The sequence below is a fragment of the Musca domestica genome, unplaced genomic scaffold, assembly GCF_030504385.1.
Source record: "Musca domestica strain aabys unplaced genomic scaffold, Musca_domestica.polishedcontigs.V.1.1 25, whole genome shotgun sequence".
NCBI classification, from domain to species: Eukaryota; Metazoa; Arthropoda; class Insecta; order Diptera; family Muscidae; genus Musca; species Musca domestica.
In genome coordinates, this window is record NW_026712277.1 from 8,388,885 (window position 1) to 8,414,019 (window position 25,135).

Genomic DNA, 25,135 nt, shown 5'->3' on the forward strand with positions numbered 1-25,135 from the left:
TTCGCCAGGACCTCTGGTCCAAGTTTTTTCTATAGAAAAAAATTCGTCAGGACCTCTGGTCCAAGTTTTTTCTATAGAAAAAAATTCGTCAGGACCTCTGGTCCAAGTTTTTTCTATAGAAAAAAATTCGTCAGGACCTCTGGTCCAAGTTTTTTCTATAGAAAAAAATTCGTCAGGACCTCTGGTCCAAGTTTTTTCTATAGAAAAAAATTCGCCAGGACCTCAGGTCCCATTTTTTTCTATAGAAAAAAATTCGCCAGGACCTCAGGTCCCATTTTTTTCTATAGAAAAAAATTCGCCAGGACCTCAGGTCCCATTTTTTTCTATAGAAAAAATTCGCCAGGACCTCAGGTCCCATTTTTTTCTATAGAAAAAAATTCGCCAGGACCTCTGGTCCAAGATTATTTTTTCTATAGAAAAAAATTCGCCTGGACATCTGGTCCAAGTTTTTTCTATAGAAAAAAATTCGCCAGGACCTCAGGTCCAAGTTTTTTCTAAAGAAAAAAATTCGCCAGGACCTCAGGTCCAAGTTTTTTCTATAGAAAAAAATTCGCCAGGACCTCAGGTCCAAGTTTTTTCTATAGAAAAAAATTCGCCAGGACCTCAGGTCCAAGTTTTTTCTATAGAAAAAAATTCGCCAGGACATCAGGTCCAAGTTTTTTCTATAGAAAAAAATTCGCCAGGACCTCAGGTCCAAGTTTTTTCTATAGAAAAAAATTCGCCAGGACCTCAGGTCCAAGTTTTTTCTATAGAAAAAAATTCGCCAGGACCTCAGGTCCAAGTTTTTTCTATAGAAAAAAATTCGCCAGGACCTCAGGTCCAAGTTTTTTCTATAGAAAAAAATTCGCGAGGACCTCAGGTCCAAGTTTTTTCTATAGAAAAAAATTCGCGAGGACCTCAGGTCCAAGTTTTTTCTATAAAAAAAAAATTCACAAGACATCCGATCGCAGTTTTTTTCTATAAAAAAAATGAGAGAACCTCCGGTCCAAGTTTTTTCCAATCGTATTTTTCTATATTTCCTTTGGATTTATTTTTTCTTTCTTTTTTTAAATTGTTGTCCATTTCTAATTTTTTTTTGTTCTCTCTCAATTGGTCAAATGAAATAAAATCCTTCTGGTCAAAAGTTGCAGAAAAGTGGTTGATGTGGAAAAATATTTTCTTAGACCATAAAAGAAAAACAATAAAGAAAATAAGAAAAATTTCTTTCTGTTAAACAATTCGACCACCTAAACTATTCAAAGTTTTCTTCCCACAAAAATAAATGTCAAAGTTTTTTTCTCCGGTATTTTCCTCTTTCCCTCGATTCCCGAGAGAGAAAACTGCTGTAAAAACCCCAAAAGATTATCAAAGTATTTCGAAAAGAAATAATTGAAAATTGCATACGAGAAGATTATCTGGCAAATGTTGGTCGGGTAAGAAAACTAACTAACAATTGCCACAAAGCGATGTTGAAAAGTTTGAACAAAGGAAATAGGAAAGAATTCGGGATTTGAAGTTTAGCCATAATTAGGGAAAAACTACATGGGAATGTAGGAGAGTGAAGGGTGGGGGGAAACTTCCAGAGTCAAACAAAGTTCCAAGGGGCGTATGAGCTTTTTTTTTCCTTTGGGAGTTGGAGGGAATACGGGCGTATGATGATTTTTATTTAATAAAATATATTTATTTAATAATTTAAGTTAAAATTATGTTTAATGGCAGAAAAATGTATGTGTTTTTTTTTTTCGAAACCAGCTTGCCTCAATTTAATTAACATAATTAAAATGTGTTTATAATTAATTGCAAACAAAATCAATCAAGTGATTTAAATGCATGAATATGCAAAGGAACACATTTAATTGTGGCGATTTTTATTTGTGAGAATTTTTTTAACAAATTACATTTAAATATCAATAATTAACTTATTTTAAATGACGTTATGAAGGTTCGGAGAAATATGAATGAAAACAAAAAATGCGTATGACTAATACTAATATAGAGGGTATGAGTGTTACATCAAGTATACGTTACGAAACAAACGAACATTGGTGGCGTATGAATTACATTGTTACGTATACGCCCTCTACAGAGGATCTTTCGACCTCATGTTCGGCTGTGCCTTTTTTCTTAAATTTAAAAATATATATAAAAATCCATTTTTCCCTCTCATCCCTAAGTCTACACCCTATTCTCTACCAGCTAAATTTATATTTAACCATTGTCCACGATTTTTGTACTTTTTTCTCTCTAGAATTCTAAGCCCGGATTCTTGCATTTCCTTAGATGAATTCAACTGGTCACTGGCATTGTTACGTGTTTTAATGCCACAATACAATAGGTAGGCAGTCATACAACAAAAAAACATCAACAACAACAACGTCAAGTACCGGAATTAACAGCGAAGGACAATAGCAAACGGATGTAACGAACATTAAGTTATTGCTTGCGGAAAGCATAAATACCAAAGGAGGTATGTGGCATGAAAATGCCAAAGCTTGCACAAAAGGTTTAGGCAAAAAACCTATAGAGGGCAGTCAAGTCCAAGTTTTTTTCTATAGAAAAAAATCGAGGCTCCTCAGGACTAAGTTTTTTTTTTTTAATCAAGGCTACTACTCAGGACCAAGTTTTTTCTATAGAAAAATATTCGAGGGACGTCAGGACCAAGTTTTTTCTATAGAAAAAAATTCGAGGGACGTCAGGACCAAGTTTTTTCTATAGAAAAAAATTCGAGGGACGTCAGGACCAAGTTTTTTCTATAAAAAAAAAAAAAATCGAAGGCCGTCAGGACCAAGTTTTTTCTATAGAAAAAAATTCGAAGGCCGTCAGGACCAAGTTTTTTCTATAGAAAAAAAATCGAATATAAAATATGTTAGAATAAATAAAAATCATACGCCAGAAATAATTAATATTAATTATACGCCCTGAAGAAATTTACTTTATTTTGCCTGTTTTCAGTTTTTTAAAGCTGCTTATTTTTTCTCATCTTCAATAGGCCTTAAAGCCCGTTTCTTTATTGCATCCGAACTCCATTTTGATTCCAGCGGTTAATTCAATTTAAAAATTTAATTGCATTTTCAACGTTTTGCCCTCGGTATCTCCCCTTTGGTGTGTCGATGTATAACACAAACATTGCCTGTTATCCTTTTTATGTTGCTCTTTTTTGTTGCTCTTTTTCCGATGGTCCTGCCTGCCTTCTGTTGTTGTTATTATGGCTTTGGCAAACATCATCAAGAGGAGCGAACAATAATAACTAAAGCTCATTTTTATGGCAAATTAGACATGGCCAAAATTGAATTCTTTATGAATTTCCACAAAAGGGCCGGAACTATAAATTGGGAGGGGGAATATGGGGGTTTGGGCATTATTTTCAAGGAAGAAATTGTTACTTCAAAACCTAGGCTTCAGGCCGGCCACCATTAATTTCCCCAAAGACCAACGAACCAAACATCAATTGACTTGTTCCGAGGTTGGTTGGTTATTTTTTCGCAACAACTATCAAAGAATGAATATTGTTATGGCGGAGGATAAAAGGCGATTTTTTTCTTTGCTGACCACCTTTATAAACAACACCATTAGTGGTGCATGGGCCAAGGCACGCTTGGCCGGAGTAAAAAAGTAACTAGAAAAGGGAATAAGCAATTCCAGGACTTATTTAATTTTTTAAGCAATAACTGATATTATTTGGGGATTTTGATGAGAGGGAGAAACGGGTCTGCTGATCTTTTATTCTTATTTTGAAAACAATTTTCTTTTATTGAAAATCCACATTAAATTTGAAATTTGCAACATGATCAGACCAAAGGCCTTTGAGACGTATGATTGTTATCAATTGAGTACTCTGCTGCGTATACTTATTATGTAAATTATACAAATCATCTTTCAGTGAGGGCTGGGTTTTTATGACAACATTATATTCTAATTATAATGCCGTTTATGAAAATATTACATTTCCATTTTCTCTTTGACTTCTTTTGACAGCATTTTAAAGTCTAACTGACTGACTGACTGGCTGACAGACAACTATTCATTTGAAATTCCCTTTCATTGCTTCACAGAGGCTGCATTCAACAAATGACAGAAACCTGAACGTCAAAACCTAATACGGCTGATTATGTTCTCTCTCTAATCGCTTGATTAAAAGAGCTTCAGTGAAGGATGAGCTCGCTCTGCAGTTCATTATTCAAAATTCTTGGAAAATCTTCAGTTAATGGCCTTTTCATATGCAAATATAAAAGAGGCCACATGTCACACAGACTTTAAAAATAAGCCAGCGTTTTCCAGCAGCTCTTTTTTGTAACAGCTGGCTTTGAGAGGAAGATGAGAAACAAAGAAAAAAACTGAACGCCATTTAATTTATTTAATTAAAATGTCTTCATTAGGATGTCTAGTGAAGAGAGCCACACTGAAGAGGGAGAAAGAGAGCAAGACAAGTTTGAGGCCAACTAGCATTCACCATTAGCAATATAATGAACAGAATGCCAGCCAATCCGACTTAGCTCAGAATGTGTAGCATGAAAAAAGCCATTGCCTGTGGCTAAAAATTAACCAGAAACTAAGTTTTAATTGAATTTATTTTTTGTTTTCCAAACTTAACTTTTTTACGCTTTTTTCCTGAAAAAGGAATCAACAGTTGAATTGGGAAGCAGGAGCGAAATTTTTAAATAAATTGAAAGGGGTTTGAAGTTTGGGTATTTTGGTTTCGAATTCTTTCTCTGTAGCAAAAAAAAAAAAATGTCCCGAAAGTAACTGGTGAATTCTTTGACCAGAGGTCCTGACGATTTTTCTTTTCCACAGCAAAAAACTTGGACCTGAGGTCCTGGGTATTTTTTTTTTTTTAGAAAAAAACTTGGTCCTCAAAGGTTCTGGCGAATTTTTTCAATAGAAAAACTGGGGCCTAAGAGTTTCTGGCGGATTTTTTTCTATAGAAAAAGGTCCTGACGATTTTTTTTCTATAAAAAACATGAGATCATAGGTATTGAGTCGATTTTTTCTATAGAAAAAGCTTGGTCCTGACGGCCTGCGAATTTTTTTCTATGGAAAAAACTTGGTCCTGACGGCCTGCGAATTTTTTTCTATGGAAAAAACTTGGTCCTGACGGCCTGCGAATTTTTTTCTATAGAAAAAAACTTGGTCCTGACGACCTGCGAATTTTTTTCTATAGAAAAAACTTGGTCCTGACGACCTGCGAATTTTTTTCTATAGAAAAAACTTGGTCCTGACGACCTGCGAATTTTTTTCTATAGAAAAAACTTGGTCCTGACGACCTGCGAATTTTTTTCTATAGAAAAAAACAGGGACCTGAGAGGAACTGGCGAGTTGTTTTCTATAGAAAAAAACTGGAACCTGAAGACCTAGCGATTTTTTTATGAAAAAAAAAACTGACACCTAGGACGTCCTGGCGATTTTTTTCTATAAAAAGGTCCTGGCGATTTTATTTTTTTTCAAAGAAAAAAACTTAAACTGAGGTCCTAGGATTTTTTTATTAGAAAAAAATCGCAACTGTTATCCTGTGAAATTCTCCAGGAGTTATTACATGTCCTTATTTTTTCCTTTAATTTTCCTTTTCTTTGGACTCAATTAAAGCCTTTTGCCTCAAGTATCTGGCATTTCTCAACAAGCCCTTAAATTGTAGTCCTGTTTTGAATGTCTTTAAAGTACTCCTAATTAGAAGGTTTTTAGATGACTTCCAATCTCTTGTTCTCTTCTGTTGCCAAATTCAATGCCTCTTTACCTCCTCACCTCAAAGGGGACCAGGAAAACTCCTTGGGTATCATAGTGCAGATAGGGAAAAAAAAGGAAGCCATTACCTTCTACTTCTTATCATTAACATTTTAACAAGATAATTTGCCAGTTTTCTTCTCCCGCCACCTTCTCTCCTCCGGAATTTTTTTGATAAGGAATGGTCTGAGTGGAAATTTCAAATTGCCGAGTAGCAGTAGCAGGCCTTGATGCCTTGTTAAAGTTTTATTACTTTATTATTATGCAATGGAACTTCTTTTTTGGCCAGTCACCAATGACACCGTCGCCATTTACTTTCCAGCAGCTAGCCATGGCGGCACAATGATACCTTAAGAAGTAGAAGGCCAAAAAAAAAAAACAGCAGATGTTACTGCAATTGGTTGTCGCTTGGCCGGGGCAGATGGTGAAATGGCTGCTCTGATGACACCTTGTAATGGGATAATGGGCAGGAGGGGTCAAAAAGTAAACAAACTACAAAACTTTGAAGTAAGCACTTAAAAAGTCATTTTAGTCTTCGAAGAGGCGGCAGCAGCATCATTTCATCCTTCCAACCATCCAACCAACCATTAAGCCAAGCAATTCTTTGGCCAAGAGATTCATGCTGACGATCTCCGAAAAACAAAGTTAAGTCAGTCATTGGCTGGTCTATTTGTTTCCATTTCCATCTTTCGCCGAAATGGATATTTTACAGCTCTGGGTTTAACACCGCCTAACTACGGCATGGTGTCATTCTGGTCTTGTTCTACATTTTTCCAGTTTTTCCTGTCGTTATTTTCTTTAACTGCACAAAAGTAGTTAAAACTTTACAAAAGTCAAATACTGGCAAAAGTAAACTGGACGGACAGACAAGAGCGACCGACAGACCATGGAAGAAAATGGACTCTGTTATGTGGCGTTGCCTAATGTTGTTGTTAATGTCTTTGTTGTTGTTGCTGCTGTTGGTGGTGGTGGTGTTCTACAAGAAATGAAAAATAATCAACGTTTGGTTTCTTGTCAGTAACGTTGCCAGGACAGCAGTTACCACCTCCCACCCCCAACACAGAGCTGTCAATATTTGTTAGAGTTGTTGTTCTAGTTTTTCTTAAATTTACTTTTCTACTCAGTTTCCGATTTGGAACTCAAACAGAAAAGATGGAAATATTACTGCTGTTGACTTGAAGGTTTTAATGACCATATAGAAAAAAACTTGGACCCAGAGATCCTGGCGAATTTTTTTCTATAGAAAAAACTGGGACTTGAGGTCCTGGCGAATTTTTTTCTATAGAAAAAAACTGGGACCTGAGGTCCCAGCGAATTTTTCAATAGAAAAAAACTGGGACCGGAGGTCCTGGAGAATTTTTTTGTCTATAGGAAAAAAGCAGGGACCTGAGGTCCTTTCGAATTTTGTTCTATAGAAAAAACTGGGACCTGAGGCCCGGTCAAATTTTTTCTATAGAAAAAAACTGGGATCAGAGTTTCTGGCGATTTTTTTTTCTATAGAAAAAAAAAACTGGGACCAGAGTTCCTGGCGAATTTTTTTCTATAGAAAAAACTGGGACTTGAGGTCCTGGCGAATTTTTTTCTATAGAAAAAACTTGGACCAGAGGTCCTGGCGAATTTTTTTCTATAGAAAAAACTTGGACCAGAGGTCCTGGCGAATTTTTTTCTATAGAAAAAACTTGGACCAGAGGTCCTGGCGAATTTTTTTCTATAGAAAAAACTTGGACCAGAGGTCCTGGCGAATTTTTTTCTATAGAAAAAACTTGGACCAGAGGTCCTGGCGAATTTTTTTCTATAGAAAAAACTTGGACCAGAGGTCCTGGCGAATTTTTTTCTATAGAAAAAACTTGGACCAGAGGTCCTGGCGAATTTTTTTCTATAGAAAAAACTTGGACCAGAGGTCCTGGCGAATTTTTTTCTAAAGAAAAAACTTGGACCAGAGGTCCTGGCGAATTTTTTTCTATAGAAAAAACTTGGACCAGGCGAATTTTTTCTATAGAAAAAAAAACTGGGACCAGAGGTCCTGGCGAATTTTTTTCTATAGAAAAAAACTGGGATCAGAGTTTCTGGCGAATTTTTTTCTATAGAAAAAAACTGGGATCAGAGTTTCTGGCGAATTTTTTTCTATAGAAAAAAAAACTGGGATCAGAGTTTCTGGCGAATTTTTTTCTATAGAAAAAAAACTGGGACCAGAGTTCCTGGCGAATATTTTTCTATAGAAAAAACTGGGACTTGAGGTGCTGGCGAATTTTTTTTCTATAGAAAAAACTTGGACCAGAGGTCCCGGCGAATTTTTTTCTATAGAAAAAACTTGGACCCAGAGGTCCTGGCGAATTTTTTTCTATAGAAAAAACTTGGACCCAGAGGTCCTGGCGAATTTTTTTCTATAGAAAAAACTTGGACCCAGAGGTCCTGGCGAATTTTTTTCTATAGAAAAAACTTGGGCTATTACAAGTTTTGACTCGAAGGTTTCTTGAATACAAAAATAAGGTCCTGCGATTTTTCCATAGACAAAATGTTAATGTGAGGTCCTGCAAATTTTTTTCTATAAAAAAAAAACTTGAATGCGAGGCTCCATTTTTTTTATTTTTTTTATTTTTTTTGAAAAACCCTTCGATTTCAGATTTGTTTCTACAGAGAAACCATAGACCAGAGAAGGAGAGATCCACACAATTTATGAATTTTCTTTATTACCAAATTGAAAAAAATCCGGGCGTACAATTGTTATTAATATTGGATTGGGGGCGTATGATTAATATGTTAAATATACGTACAGTTAATAATATTATTATTTCTCTTTTTACGGTTCAGGTATTGCTCTTCTAAGCTTGTGCTAAATATTTAAACGATTTTCATAATTTTCTATTTATAACGGAATTTTTCTCCACCCCTCTTCTCCGCACCTCTCTCGACACCCAAAACAAAATTGTTCACATTTTAATTAACACTTTAGGATAGGCACTTCAACCCAAAAAGTCCTTCAGCCATCTCATGGCAAAGTGATTATGTCGTCATTGGCGTCGATGCTGAACGCTTATGAGCAAAAATATTAGCTCTTCAAATTAAAAGTTGTGAATTTTATATGGCTGCTTAAAAAGCCGAACTTCCTGTTTCCCTCGAACGCTTGAAAGAGTAGGTCCTTGTTTATATGTTTCCAAAGGAATTAAGTAAACGAATTTCACATAATCCAATCCTTCTACACCTTCTCCATCCCTCTTCTTGGGACAAATAACTTTGTCACACAATCGGTGATTCACCAACACCACCACCACCAGCACCGACATACATGAGGCTAACATACTTAAGATTTTCTCACACATACCCCGACATATTTTAGTGGCAAAACTTTCATTCACCCATTCTCTCATGTAGTCAATGCAGAACACACAAATACACCTACAATTAGTAACGAAAACTGGCTTCGCCTCTCGCCCCTTTTAGTAATGACGTATTTAGGTTGTCAATGCTAAATATTTGCGCAAGAATGTACCGACGGAACAACAGCAACAACTTTAGCAGCAGCAGTTAAACAACAATTTCATTAGAAATGTTGTCAACTCTTTTCGGGTGGCGAGGAAGGGTGCTTAGGAGCAAGGGAGGTAAAGAATAAGTGTTTGCATACATACATATGTATTTTATTGCTGTTGTTGTTGCTGCTGGTTTTGTCGCCAGGTTGCCTTGTATTTTGGAATTTTATTTTCTATGCTGCCGTTGCCTCTGCTTCAGCTACGTTTTAGGCATTCGCTCTAAAGTGGGTCAAGTGTTTTACGGAAATAAATTCCGTAATTGCTTTTACATAACCCATTTCTTGTCATTGCTTCGGAGAATAGCTAAACAACAACAGCCGCAGCAACTACAACAACAACAATGGCTAATAGGCTTAGCCGAAAAGACTTTAGACTTCCCAGAGATTAAAAGGTAGTTGTTTTGTTTTTCGGTGAGGAGTTCTTAATGAAAAGCAGTTGGAAAAGGCCTTTTAAGGATGTGAATGGAAGCCAGGAGAGATTAGGTTGCAAGGAAAATTAATTGGGTACGAGAAAAAGGATTTGGTTTTCTATAGAATACAGTTTTTCTATAAGAAAAACTTGGACAAGAGGTCCTGGCGAATTTTTTTCTATAGGAAAAACTTGGACCAGAGGTCCTGGCGAATTTTTTTTTATAGAAAAAACTTGGACCAGAGGTCCTGGCAAATTTTTTTCTATAGAAAAAACTTGGACCAGAGGTCCTGGCAAATTTTTTTCTATAGAAAAATCTTGGACCAGAGGTCCTGGCGAATTTTTTTCTATAGAAAAAACTTGGACCAGAGGTCCTGGCGAATTTTTTTCTATAGAAAAAACTTGGACCAGAGGTCCTGGCGAATTTTTTTCTATAGAAAAAACTTGGACCAGAGGTCCTGGCGAATTTTTTTCTATAGAAAAAACTTGGACCAGAGGTCCTGGCGAATTTTTTTCTATAGAAAAAACTTGGACCAGAGGTCCTGGCGAATTTTTTTCTATAGAAAAAACTTGGACCAGAGGTCCTGGCGAATTTTTTTCTATAGAAAAAACTTGGACCAGAGTTCTTGGACCAAAGTTTCTGGCGATGAAAAGTATTTTGAAAAAAAAAAAACTAAAAAATACCGAAGTGTCGATCACCTCAGGCAAGCGCTTCGCCGGAAGTAGTCCAAAATACCAACATTTCGGGCAGCGTGTGTGGGTTTTATTGGCCGTTTGAAGGTCATTATTCGTGCCAAAGGCAACCAATTCTAACAAATCTAAACTTATTCTAAAATTTGATGCTATTTTTTGCTTTCATTCAATAAAATTTAAAAAAAAAATGTAAAAATTATGGAGTTTGACTTTACTGCAGTTTTTTTATCTCACCCTGTAGATGCACATTTCTTTCTAGAGAATGAAGGAGGAAAGAAACGTAGAGAAAAAAATTAAATTAGAAAGGATTATAAAAGGAAATCTCTCTGGCGCATACTTAATATAACAATCATACGCCTCCGGGGCTCCAGAAATTAATATTAATTATACGCAGGAAAGAACTTTGTTGTTACTATGAGTTGCTGATTCCATATGGCAAAAAAACCACAAATTTTGTTTTGTTTTTTAAGGAAATTATAAATCAGCACCTGAAACGAGTTCTAAAAATGACCAACTTCCTTCTTTTTGATTTTGAAAATTCGACCCCAAAAGTAATATTTGATAGAAGCTGTAGAAAATTAGTTCGATTTTCCCATCGTTGAATATCCTTTGAAACTATAACTCCGATATTTCCTTGTTTGAAAAATTCCGAACTTCCATAAAGATGAGAAAGATTTCAGTCTTGAATTTTTCTATATATATTTTTTTCAATTGAGAAAATATTTGAATCCTTGCAAAATCCTAGACAATTGGGCCACAAAAGTAATATTTTGCTGGAAGCTGTAAAAAACTAGTTCCGTTTTCCCATCGCTAAGTACCTTTTGAAACTATTACTCTGATATTTCCTTGTTCCAGAATTTCCGAACTGTTATAAAAATGATAAAATATTTGAATCAGGAGGAGGAAATTACCCTAATTTTTCTTTTCAATTCAGAGAATATTTGAATCCCTGTCAAAATCCTAGCTCCCCATTTTACCTGTTTTATTTGCAAAAGTTCTACTCCAGACTTGAAAGTCATGTCTTTAATTCTCCAAAAATTTTGGCAAAATAGTGAAAAGTTTTCCCACAAATGCTTCCCCTCTTCCCTCGCCTCTCCTCCCCACCCCTCCTCACATGCTACAAAGCTCACCAAGATCTTGGCCAAGTGCTGGCATAGGTTTCCAGTAAAACTTCTAAATTGCTTTAGATAATTTGGGCAAAAATCTCTTTCGCATAGAAGACTGACTGGCTGCCTGCCTGACTAACTAATGAATGAATGAATATCTGCATATATATGTGTAGCTAAGGGTGGGGGTTGTGGTGGTGGATGTCTGCAATAATTTGTGTCTTTGGCTGGAAAGTGGAGGTAATAATGTCTTGGGTAGGGAGATGCTAATGCTACGTTGGCTGGCAGTGGTTTCCTGCAAAGTTTTGGCTCTCTGCTGCAGTATTACCTGTAATTAGTTATGATAGCCAAAGTTAGCAAAGAATACACACACATACACCCAAACACTCTTCCATGACTGCATTTATTAGCAAATTATGACTGCAGTGCAAGGCCAAGTGAGTGCTGGGTTTCTCACTGCCATACTCTCCCTCCTCCCCCCACCATAACCCAAAAAATACATTCGGAAAGTTTCTCAAAACTTTTCAACTAGCTTCAAGGAGGGCCAGCAACAGAACTGAAAGAGCTTCTGCTTCCCGGCTTTTGCTTAAAAACTAAACTAAACTTATTATACCCAGGTCGCCCCCAGGGAGATTAGTGGCAGGTTCGCTTTCTCAAGCAGGAAGTCTATGCTATTCTTGGGGTCTTGACAACAACATGAACAATAACAACAACAGTACCATCTATCGTGATTTAATATTAAAATTTTGTGTGTATGTGACTCGCTTGTTTGTTTTTTTCTGATTTAGCTACGTCATCTACTTACTGTACTGCTGAGCTCGAGTTCCATAGAGTGGCTCCTGAAGCAAAGGTGAACGTCCATTGGTAATTTCTTTAACTAAAATTAAAGAAGAAAACACCAAACAAAAATACAAAATTAGAAAGAGGTCGGATAACTTCAGGATAAGAAGTGACAGAACAGAAGAAGGAGAACAAGAGATAATCATTTTCATCATCATCATCGGAATCATCATCATCAACAGTAACAACCAATGAAAAAAGAAAAAAAAACAATGCAAGGCAAGAAATTTGTCAGGGGTGTTCTTGGGGTTGGGGGTACCCTCAACAAGGTGTAAAGAAGGGGGGGAAATGGCCACAATTATTTATGGAAATTGGAAACATAACAGAGCCAGAACCAGCAATGGAATCACAAGCAAATTTCACTACTCCATCATCTCATCATCCTTCGCCTCCTAGCCACACTTCCAACAACATCACCCTACCTCAAGAAGCTACTTGAAAGTAATTCTCCTGGCACTTGAACTTTTCGGAATTCATTCCAGCAGCAATATTTCAATGGGTAACCCCTCCCCCTACCTACCTCTAATGCGTCCAAGTCCTTCTTCTCGTTTCTAGTTAACACTCTCTAATGGATTATCACCAGCTTCTTCATAAGCACTTCTATTTGAATAAATTTTCAAGTATATTCGTTGGGGGCACCTCTCCCCCTCCCCAGCCCCTCTTACATTGATAGATAGTTTCTTATAATTCTACATTTCAATGGTTGATTTAATTTATTTGATTTGGATACAAATTAGAATTCAGTTAAGTGGTGGAGGGTGAGTGGGGAGAAGCGGAGAAGAATGGGGAGAGGGGGGGATAAGAGGCAAGTGATGAATGCAAAATGAGATTTTATGAGCAGGGAAGGGAGCTAGAAACACTTTGAAAATGTAACTTTTACTTGAAAAATGATTTGCATAGAATTGGAAAAAATTATAATAAAACGCAGAGAGGGAGGGGGGAACGGAAAAATTGAAAAAAAACTAAGGGAGAAGTGGCAAAGGCGTGTTAGAAAAAATAAGGTGAGGGGTTCAAAACAAACAAACGTTTTTTGCTCTAAAAAAATCAGGATCCAAATTCTCTCTTTCGATATTGAAAAAAAATCGATCGAAATGAGATAGGCTCATAGTTACTTTTGAGGATCCTCATTCTGAGTCTTTTTATTTATATCATGCCATCCGTCAATCCTTCCATGAATTATTCTAAGCAAAGTACAAGTCGCATTTATTGCCGGATCCAGATTAAATTTTCCAAAAAACATTTCTATGGCCCAAGGACGAAACCTATTGAAATTGGAGATAATCGTTGTAAATTGAGATATAGCTTCCATTTATATCTTCATCCGATTTGCCTTTTAATGTGCACTTAACGTGTAATATTAGCCCAAATGGGATGGAATTGGGCACTTACCACCAAATTGAGCATAGAAACAAGTATGCCAAATTTGATGGAAATCGGTTCAGATATAGCTATAGCTCCCATATATATTGTTCTTCCGATTTTATAATTTTTTCCTCCACAGCCGTAATATGCACTCTATAACAACGATATTTGGGAAAATATTTCAAATACAGCTCAGAAATACCATTCCAAACATTTATCAAAATCGGTTCAGATTTGGATGTGGCTCCCATATATAACTTCGTCCGATTTGAGGTTTATTGTGCACCAAACGCCGAATATCCGCCCAAATAGTATGGAATTTTGCATACACGACCAAATTAAGTCTAGAAACAAGTATGCCAAATTTTAATCGAAATCGGTTCAGATATAGCTATAGCTCCCACATATATTTTCCTTCCGATTTGATATTTTTGTCCTCCGCAGCCGTAATATACACTCTGTAACAATGATATTCGGGGAAATATATCAAATACAGCTCAGAAATGCCTGTGCTAAATTTTATGAAGATCGGATTCAGATTTGGATATAGCTCCATTATATGGAGGGCTCACTGCTATACCGAACCAAGTCATGAAAAATAAAAAATGCCGAAACTAGTGCCAATGTCCCCGCATGTGGCAACTCTATTTACTCTGCAAAGCATAATGTCAAAAAGTGTTGCGTTCCAAAGATAACGGTAAAAAACCTAAGTCAACGACTGTCATTTTTGTTTTTATTCAAAGCAAAAATTAACCAAGTCAGTGTGTTTCACTTTAAATCAGTTCTATTAGTGAGCAAGTGTATATTGCCGTTCAGTTCTCAGCAATATTAAAAAAAAAACAAGTTAAAAAGTATCAGTCAGTTTTGTCGACAGATGTCTACCCTCAGCCATAGTACGTGGAGGGTATAGTATGGAGGGCATATTAAGTTGGTCATTCCGTGTGTAGCCCCACGAAATATATATTTTAGACTCTACAAAGTATATATATTCTTGATCAGCATAAAATTCAATGTCGGTTTTGCGATGTCCGTCAATATGTGGAAATCACTCTAGATTCCGAGCCAACTGAAGTAGGTTGATAAAATTTTACTCAGATGTGTGTTTGGTCAACAGGGCGTTTGGTATTGAAAATGATCGGTATTTTGATGACTTTCGTATTTCGTATTAAGAATTTGGATGTTTTTGCGATATTATTTACCGGATATTTTCCAGTTTCCCATTTAAATATTGTGATGAACTATGACAAAACTTGCCTGTGCAGGTCCAAATTTTCGTATAGACCCCCATATTACGGTAACTCCCTTTATTCGGTATTTTTATAATTTTTAAAAGTAAAAGATGAATAAAGATGAATAATCCCGGCAATGTGGAAGCACAATGTGCGTAAGCTTCGCTGCAACAGTGGAAAACATTTATACCTAATTATGATTGTGGATGCAGAATAAAATGTAACAACCAGGTGAATGAATCTAACAGAGAATTATTTTTCGAGTCATTTTGGAAACTTGCAGATTACGCAAAACAAAATGTATTTTTATTATAAAGTATTCAGCACGAAATTTTATCCGAATAAGGATACTTGTCGAGTTTGTGATGGACTTGACATGAAAATAAATTTCCATGAAGATGAAAATACAAATTTAATTTGGCAACAGGAAAAGCAGCACAGCTAGCTCGAGACTCACTGAATTCAGAAGTACCATCTGATGAACACTATATCTGTACTTTCGACCTTCAAAAAGCATTCCAAAGCTATCAACATCAGTTACTTATTACAAGCGGAACATCAACTATATTTAGTCATATAGCGAACACTTTATTATATTTTTTTGACTTGGTTCGCTTTAACTGTGAAACATTCAAATTTTAATCAGAGTAATAATGAACCAAAGTAGATTTTTTTGTTTTTGAATATTTTTTTAGTAACATATTTTAATATTTTTGCTTTTAAATTTATATCATTAGTTAATTTTGAATATAGACTTTTACATTTTCTTTTAGTAGACTGAAATATTCCTTCCAGAAATTAATTGCAGTGCATTTACTTTACCTCTAAATATCTTCGAATTATGTTTTTATGACTTAGTTCGGTATAGCTGTGAGCCCTTCATATATCTTCGTCCGATTTGAGGTTTATTGTGCACCAAATGGCCATTATCAGTCCAAATGACCTGAATTTTGGCACATCCAATCGAATTCAGGGTAGAAGCAATTATATCAAATTTGGTGAAAATCGGCTCAGATATAGCTATAGCTTCCATATATACCTTAATCCGATTTTAGGTCTATTGTGCACCGAATGGCCAATATCAGTCCAAATCACCTGAATTTTGGCACATCCAAGCTAATTCAGCCTGGAAGCAAATACCTCAAATTTAATGAAAATCGACTCAGATATAGCTATAGCTCCCATACATGTCTTTCATCCGATTTGGTGTTTAAGTCCCTCACTTTCGTAATATGTACCCTGTAACAATGATATTTGGCACCAGATATCTTATAGAGCTCGGAAATACCTTTGCCAAATTTTATCGAGATCAGTTCAGATTTGGATATAGCTCCCATATATATCTTCGTCCGATTTGAGGTTTATTGTGCACAAAATGACTCCTATCATCCCAAATGGCCTGAATTTTGGTACATCCGCCCGAAGTCAGCCTAGAAGCAAATGCTTCAAATTTGATTAAAATCGGCTCAGATATAGCTATAGCTTCCATATATACCCTAATCCGATTTTAGGTTTATTGTGCACCTAAGGGCCAATATTAGTCCATATGGCCTGAATTTTGGTATATCCGAACGAATTCAGTCTAGAAGCAAATACATCAAATTTGGTGAAAATCGGTTCTGATATAGCTACAGATATTGGTACCAAATATCAGATATAGCCCAGAAATATCTGGTTCAAATTTTAACAAAATCGGTTCAGATTTGGATATAGCTCCCAAATATAGCTTCGTCCGATTTGAGGTTTATTGTGCACCAAAATGGCCAAAATCAGTCGAATGACTTGAATTTTGGTACATCCGACGGAATTCATCCTGGTAGCAAATACTTCAAAAATCGACTCAGATATCGCTATATCTTCAATGTATATAAATCTTCCATCCGATTTGTTGGTTAAGTCCCTCACTTTCGTAATATGTACCCTGCAACAATGATATTTGGCACCAGATATCTTATAGAGCTCGGAAATACCTTTCACAAATTTTATCGAGATCGGTTCAGACTTGGATATAGGTCCCATATATAACTTCATCTTTAATTGTGCACCAAATGGTCAATATTAATCAAAATGACCGCTTAACCAGCGCCGAAACGCGTCGCATACTTCCAATTTTCAATGCCAAATCCTTAGGTCATTAAAAGCTACAGTCAAAAGAAAAATTTATCTGAAATTCATTTCGAGCGACATTTTTGCCATATCTAATGAATTTGATCCCTGATTTTTTTTTCGGAGAAAATACTACAAATATTTGTGGTTATGTTGAACCCCTCTGCCTTATTTTTTCCCACAGGAAAAACTAGGCTCCCCCATAGATTAAATAAAAAAAATAAATGAATATTTTAATAGAAAGAAAAAACTCCTCTCCCTCCCCTTCCCCTTCCTCTCCCACCCCTTATTAAAAATTATAAAAACAATGTTAAACACAAAAATATATACTTGAGATAGGTCAGTGCAGACTTGAATGTTGTTATTTAACACAGTTAACTTTATTCATTCATCAGTTGGAAAAAAAAAACAACAACAAAAACACTAAAAATAACAACTTGATACTGCTACTGCTCATCATCACCATCTCCTCTAACAACAACATCATCATCATCGTCATTATCATCAAAGCCATAAAATCTCACACAAAAATGTTTGTTTGTTTGTTTGCAGAAAAAAATTAGGTTAGGTGGGTACCTTGAAATAATTTTGTTTCTACATTTCGAAGCTGTAAGCCTGCAAATCTTGTTCACAGCTGCTTATTCTTATCATTAGAAGTTGACAAAACCGTAGAATATTTCGGAGTTATACCCCTATAATTCATGTCAAAAGTCTTAAAAAAGAGAATAAAGTCTTAAAAAAAAACAGAATAAATTTGGACAAAAATTTAGACATTTGAAGATAAAGTTCCATGGGTTCCATAGGCCAAAACGTACCTCATCGAAATAAGATTTTTATACCCTAAGTCTCTTTGGACTAAATTTAGACATTTGGAGATAAAGGTCCATCGGTTTCATAGGCCAAAACGTGCCTCATTGAAATAGGAGTGGTATATCCATTTCAGGACATTTGGAGTCGTGAAGAGATGTCCGTCCGTCCGTCTCTCTGGCTGGTGCGCACGATAACTTTCGAAAGAAGTATTTGATTTGGTCTAAACTTGGTACATCGCAATGTTATTATTAGACTTAGGTCGAGTTCGGTTAAATATTGGAATAAACAAAACGATCATAAAATCCGAAAAAAGTATTCGGTTCTCTTTAAATTACACACATCAAAATATTTTTATTAGGCCAAGATCTAGTGTGAAGATGGGATATATCGGTTTATTCCTTCAGGTACCTCCCCCACAAAGGGTCAACATTTTGAATATCCATGAAACTCATAAAACGTCAAATCAACATCCGATTATATTCGGACTTGGCGCACCTCAATATTTGTATCAACACAAGGTCCGTTATTAAAATGGAAGAGATCGGACCATTACTTTTGGTACCTCCCCCACATAGGGTTCAAGATTTCGAAGAACAAAACGCTCAAAGATAGAGAGCTGAAGATGCTATATATCTGCGAACCCCTTCTGGTAGCTCACCCACAAAGGGTCAACATTTTGAATACTCTTATCTGTCATAAGCTGTGAAACAAGTCAGCGATTCTTTACAAATTGCTATATCCAAAAATATTTCTCTCAACCGGAAACCTGAGATGAATACGGAATTTATGATTCCGCATAAAATTGGATATAGATGTTAGATTTTCTTGTTATTTTGCCCATATCGCCCATAAAAATTATCACATATAGTCCAAACCTGGTCGATAAAGTCCAAACCTAACACGTCACAGTATTTATATATTATTTATTTCTATCATATTTATTTAGGTCCGATACGAAATGAAGAATATTGGTCCATTTATTCGGCACCTACTCCATAGAGGGTGAAAAATTTGAATAATCATAACACAAGTCAAAATGTATTAAAATAATCGAACATTGGCTGAGGTTATACATTTGTCGGCAAAACCGACTTAAACTTTTTCAGATAATGGCCGAATAGTTCTGGACCGAGTAAAGATTTTTTGTCCATCTAAATCTTCTGAAAAATTTGTCGAAAATTAATTTGGAAGGCGTCTACTTAATGTCCATACTCATACGCTACCTATACTAAGGGTAACATCCTGAAGAATGGAAATACCCTAGCTAATCATGCCAAATTCTAAAAATCTAACGGAAAATATGCATAATTTGCATTTGAAAGGCGTATACTTAATGCTCATACTCATACGCTTCGAGGACCTAGGAAAATGGGCTGAAGAATGATGGCTTGTCTCTGAATGTGCCAATTTTTTAAAAAATACGATATATTATATAATTCGCACTATCTTTCCCAATATCAAATTGTGATATGTCTTAACATAATTTCCAAATTCGAATTTTCACTTTTATAGATACAAAAATTTCCAATTTTACAATACTTCTTCGACTCACATATCAAACCCCTCTCCCCTCTTCTCCCCACCCCGCCTTATGATTCATTCTAGATAAATCGCACACACTATTCCAAGAACATATCACATACCGGCGATTAAACGGATTACAATTCCAGTCATGTAATTAGTTAATAATACAAATTAATTCAGCAACACAACAATGACCAGGTGGTGGTGCTGATGGTGGTCAAATGGGAGGGGTTGGCAACAAAGTTTGCACAACGATTTGAGCAAATAATTGGTTATTGTTTTTTGTTTCTATTCTATTCTCGAGCACTTTGTGCCAATAGAAAATCACTTTTGTAAAGTGGAAAAGTAAATGAATAGATTGAGTTGCTGCTTTGCTTTTAATTTGCCCAAAGGCGGCCCCCCATTTAACAAAATCAATTGCCACTAATCTGGGTAATTGAGATGAAGAAAAAAAAAAAAACTACAACAACAACAGAAAAAAAAAAACAATTATTCTAAAAAATACTATATATACATATTTGTCGTTAGGTTTGTTGAATTGCTTCGCCTGAGAAAACCAAGTCAAGGTCTATAGGCCATTTTTAGATTGAGTGCCCCGAGTTGAGAGGAAAAAACCCAACAACAACAATTTGTTAACAACTTGAGCATGGCAGCTAACAGCAACAGCAGAACCAGCAGCCAGGCTGCCATTCTGGCTTGTCTGTTCATGATGGCTACAGAGATGCAGTTAACCCTATTTGGTTTGCCCCGATTGTCGTTGTTAAGTGATTATTCACTACGATTTTTTGTTGTTGTTGCTGTTGTTGTCGTTGAGATTTTTTAGAACATTTACAAAAAAATTGGAAACCTGTTATGCCTTGATTTGGTATTGCATTTTTATGCGTTTGTTTTTTCTAGCCAGACATTAAAGATATATTGCCATTAATTGGCAGTCAGTCAGTTGGCCAATTTTTCTATTTTGGCTGGCAGTTGTTTGTAATTGGCCATTAATTGCAGGGAACGTCATAGGTAGCCAACGCGTATTAGAAAATGTCGTTAACATTTTATGTGAAAAAAAGAAAAAACAAAGTAGTTAAAATTGACTGGAAAAAACTATAGTTGTCTATATTGGTCAAGAGTTACTTCGAGGTAAAAGAGAAAAGGCCGTAATCGGGGAAATTAAATATTTTCAGGTCAATAGAAAAACAATAAAACAAGATAAAATTTTTTTGTGAAAAAAATTGGCAAAATTAAGATATTCTAGAGCTAAATAGGTTATACACCACTAATATCGTCTGATATAATAATATCCTTATAAAAAACTCTTCGACGAACATAAATGTATATTCTTCTTTCGGCTCTCTAAGCATTATTTGACTCTAAATTCTTTATATTCATATTTATGGACTACGAAGTCTCGCAAGTTTCGGACAAAATGGTATTTAAAGATTTATATTGGTTCACCCCCAAATAGCTTCTGAATCCAATAGGGAAAGAGGTCTTAAAATCCAAGTTTTTGAACTTCCAATGATCCTTACCTCTGTGATACATCCTGCGATTTAAGATCTTTGCCTTTATAACTTTTTAAATGCACGTTTTTAATCGGCAATAACCCGTCTGTGTCCGGTTTGTAGGTCTTTAATATCCGTTCAAAAAAAAAAAAAAAACAAAAAAAAAAAACAAAAAAAAAAAAAAAAAAATCCAGACTTTATAGACCTCCTAGGGTTCTCAAAAGCGTCATAAATTTCCACATTTAAAATTCACCGAGAAACCTTAAAATATACACGTTTGAAATGTTCAGCGTCACTCAACAAAGACTTTAAAAATCGACGTTTAGAGGGTTGCAGTAACTTTTTGAAAGTCTTTAAGAAAATCCTCGTCTAGAGGACTCCAGTGTCACTCTGAAAAGATCTCAATAAGTTCACACTTATATCTCCCCTATGGTTGCCTTAAACATCATAAAAATCCGCATTCAAAGGCCAGCGTGAAAACTCAGAGAAGCCCATAAAACTTCACGTTTAGTGTGCTGCAAGTCATTCCCAAAGGGTCTTTTACAAAACCATGTTTAGAAGCTTCCAGCAATCCCACACCTACAGGCTTTTTACGGTTCTACAAAAATCAGCATTTATAGGTAGTCGGTGATTCCCCGATAATCCCTAAAAAATCAGCGTATATCCCTCAGAGAAGTCTTTTAGAAAAAAAAAAACACGTTTTGAGGACCCAAGCGATCCTCTGATAAATCTTGGAAGCCTGCACTTCAATGTCCCTCAGAGAAGTCTTTCAGAAAAAAAAACCACGCGAGAACCCAAGCGATCCTATTATAAATCTTGGAAGTCCTCACTTCCATAGGTCGCCTAGGGTTCTAAAAAATTACATAAAAATTCGAATCTATAAGCCTCCGGTAATCCACTTAGAAACCTTTAAAAATCCACGTTAATGAGCCTTCAATGGTCACTCAAGAAATTTGAAAACACCTCCTAAATAAGCCCTCTTGTCTTCCCTATAGGTCTTCCACGTTTGTTGACATCATCGCATTCGAAGAGGTCTTTAATTATACACTGTTTTTTGTAAAAATAAAATATTTTTAAGATTTAGTAAAAAACCGGATCCATATGCCATTTATCGTCTAAAAAGGATAGTCATACAGTCCACATTTCTACACCTCTAAGGATTCTGTAAAACCGGTTAAAAATAATCCTCCAGAAGCCTTTAAAAATCCATGTTTATGACACTTCAATGGCCCCTCAAGAAATTTAGAAATAATAAGCCACCATGCTATCCTCCAAAGGGTCTTCAAAAATTCCACGATTGATGAGACCATGGCCTTCGAAGAAGACTTTAAAAAATTCACTTTTTTTAGTAAAAAAAATACTTTTCAAGATGTAACAGAACGGGACTATATGCCTTTTATTATCTAAAAGAAAAGGTATTCAAAAAGTCCACGTCTCTACACCCCAAGGACTCTGTGAAATCGGTTAAAAATATCCAAAGTTTCCTTACTTGGGCCTATGAAGCTTCCAAAAAATTCAGGAAAAAACACGTCAAAATGTCTCATCGTTTGACCTGATCAAAATCATAAATTTATGAGCATGTATTGACCCTCTGAGAATTCTCTCTCCTACAGATTTTTCGTGCCAAGGCTCCAAAGCAAATTTTTTGTTTAGAAAATATTTTAAAATAAAAAAAAATCGACATTAATCAAGTAAAGAGATCATGGCAAGCCCCTATTGGACCGCAAAAAAAAATCTGCAGACAAGTTGTGTCTATTTTTCCAAAGCTCCTTTAATAGGGTTTAAATGGGATTATATCTTTCTATTGCCCCCATAAAAGACTCGGTGGTAAAATCCATAAAATTTAACCCAGGTGTCTTTTTGGTTTTTTGAAGATTCATAGTAGAAACCCTTTAGGATGTACTTCTCTAGCCTAGCATCGGAATGGCTCAAGTCTGTTACCAATTCTGATAAAGAATCTGGAGGAATAGAAATTAAAGGACATGTCTTGTTTCGTACAAGTCGAAAATGTCAATAAAGAGCCGTATGTATGATGTGATAATCATACGCCCCCTTGTGCCTCTAATGACATAAATTATTATAAATCATACGACCTTTGGACCATTTTTCAACTTTGCATAATTTTTCCTTGTTTACAGAGCAGATTAAAGATTGCGGAAAAATCGTAATTATTTTTTTTTATGTTTTGCGACATTGGAATCGGGAGGGGTACTTAATTTTGAAGAAATTTTGATATTTTTGCAGAAGAGTTATCCCCCGAAAAGGAAGAAATGATATTAATTTGATTTTTATGGTATCATGAATAGGGGAAAATGGTACCTACAAGGCTAGTACCTTTATTGTATCGTTAAATATATATATCATTAAATTATATTTAATATTTAATGTACGTGTGTGTGTGTGCAAATGTGTGGGATCTAAAATTTCATTAAAAAAAAAATAATTTTGATAATGATTATTATTTTTTAATTATTTTGAAATCAAAAATGAAGCTAAAGAAATTTTTATTTAAAGTAAGTCTGGCATCTAAGAAAATGAAGCTTATTTTTGTGTGAGCGTGTGTTTTGTTTGTCTGATTTGTTTTTGTGGAAAGAAAATGAAATAAATTCAACAAAAACTCACCTCCCTTTGATGCATTTGGGGGCCACAGAACGAAGAGGATGATTTCTGCCACATTTTAAACCACACACACACACAGTGACACTTCTTTGGGCTAATAAAAACTCAAAGCCTGCAGCTTGAAAATGAGATGACGTCATCATCATCATCATAATCACAAAGAGTCAGAAGACAACACAACCCATAATGGACCTTAACCCAAAAACTCAAGACCCCAATTGTCCACAACTCCTTCTCCTACCCCAAAAAACTTATTGAACAGATCTACTTAAAAGAAAACTTATTCAGATTTCTATCTCCTCTTTACACAAAATAAGTTGGAGGCTAATTTCACTCACGTCCTCTGTTGTTAACAACAACAACTCAACACATTCAACAACCACATACAAAAAAATGTTTGTTATTTTTATTTTATTTTTTTGTTGTAATTTTTTTTCTTTAGACCAAAAAATTCAAAAACCTTTTGAGATTTTCTTCGATTTTCATTTTTTTATTTCGATTTTCAAGTGGTTTTGCAACTCTTTAAGCCGATCTGTTCAATAACTCTTTAGAAGTGAAAACATGAAGAGAGAGAGTGAGGGAGTCAGTCTCTTCGAGTTTCTCTCTTTGGGCGATGGGGAGGAAGGAGGAGCTTTGGAATTTGAGTTCCGTTGTGGGTTTAAGGTTCCGTTGCATAAGTTATGTTGTCCATGTTTCTCTCAGTTGTCTCAAAACTCTCTCTTTTGAAGAGTTAAGTATGGCACTCTCTTGAGTTTGGTTCTCTTCATTCATTGCTGTTTGGGTATTGGTTTCCCTGGATATTCTCGTTCTCCAGTGTTACTGCTCCAGGTAAGTGTTTCGCTGCTGCCATTTCTGCTGACGCCGCTCTCACCTTTGACCTTTTTACCCTGCACACAGACAAACAAGCGAAATTTATAGTCATTTTTTTGAGATTTATTTACACAGACAGAGAGAGAGAGAGATAATTTGATTTGATTTGTTTATTTTGTTCCTTTTTTTATTTGAATTTTTCTGTTGTAGTTGTTGTTGTAGTAGTTGTTGTTGTTGTTCTTGTTCTGGTTGAGGAGGGGTTAATATTTCTGATCAGTTTATTATTGTTGATGTTGTAGCTGTTGTTGTTGTTGTTTGATGTAATAGTTGGTAATTTGCTGGGTCTTGATATTGTTGTTGTTCTTGTTTTTTGAATGGCTTGAGAGAGAGAATTTTGTTGCTTGTTTTCTGTTGTTGTAGCTGTTTCTTTTTGTTTTATTGCTATTATTTCAAATACAAATACTTAGTCAGAGAGAAAGAGAAAGGCATATTTTGTTTGTTGTTGTTTGTTTTCTATTTTGAATCCAAGTTTTTGAATTTTTTGATTTTTGTTTTTAAGACTTATTTATTTCAGGGATTAAATTTCCAAAAAAGTGCAAACTGATTTTTTATTGGGATATTTTAGTGGTTGTTTTTTTATTAAAATAATTTCAAAAATTGTAAGCATTAGTTGCTTTTTTTTGTTGTTTTTTTATTATAATAATTTTTTGTTGTAGTTGTTGATGTGATTTTTTTGATTGATTTGCTGTTGGCTGTTGTTGTTGCTGTTGTTGGCAGTTTATAAAACGTTTCGGTTTTATTATTATTGAAAAACAATACAAAAAAGTTTTACTCAATCTAAATAAAATGGTGGCGGGGGGCTTGTGGGAGGAGGTCCTATATTTTATATACAACATTATGGTATTGACATCGTATTA

General features: G+C 35.4%; 1 protein-coding gene across 5 annotated transcripts in view; it reads right to left on the bottom strand.

Annotated features, from left to right (window-relative positions):
* Window positions 1–25,135, bottom strand: part of LOC101893941 (heterogeneous nuclear ribonucleoprotein L) — a 133,204-nt gene that overhangs the window by 83,149 nt on the left and 24,920 nt on the right. For 2 of the 5 annotated variants that reach the window (XM_059123632.1, XM_059123633.1), the window contains exon 3: window positions 12,234–12,305. The exons of 2 other annotated variants lie outside the window; for them this stretch is intronic. In XM_059123632.1, coding sequence (XP_058979615.1) covers window positions 12,234–12,305 — 72 coding nt within the window. Of the gene's footprint in view, window positions 1–12,233; window positions 12,306–23,411; window positions 23,660–25,135 lie in introns of those variants that run through there. One more of the 5 variants, XM_059123636.1, reaches the window with a different exon arrangement.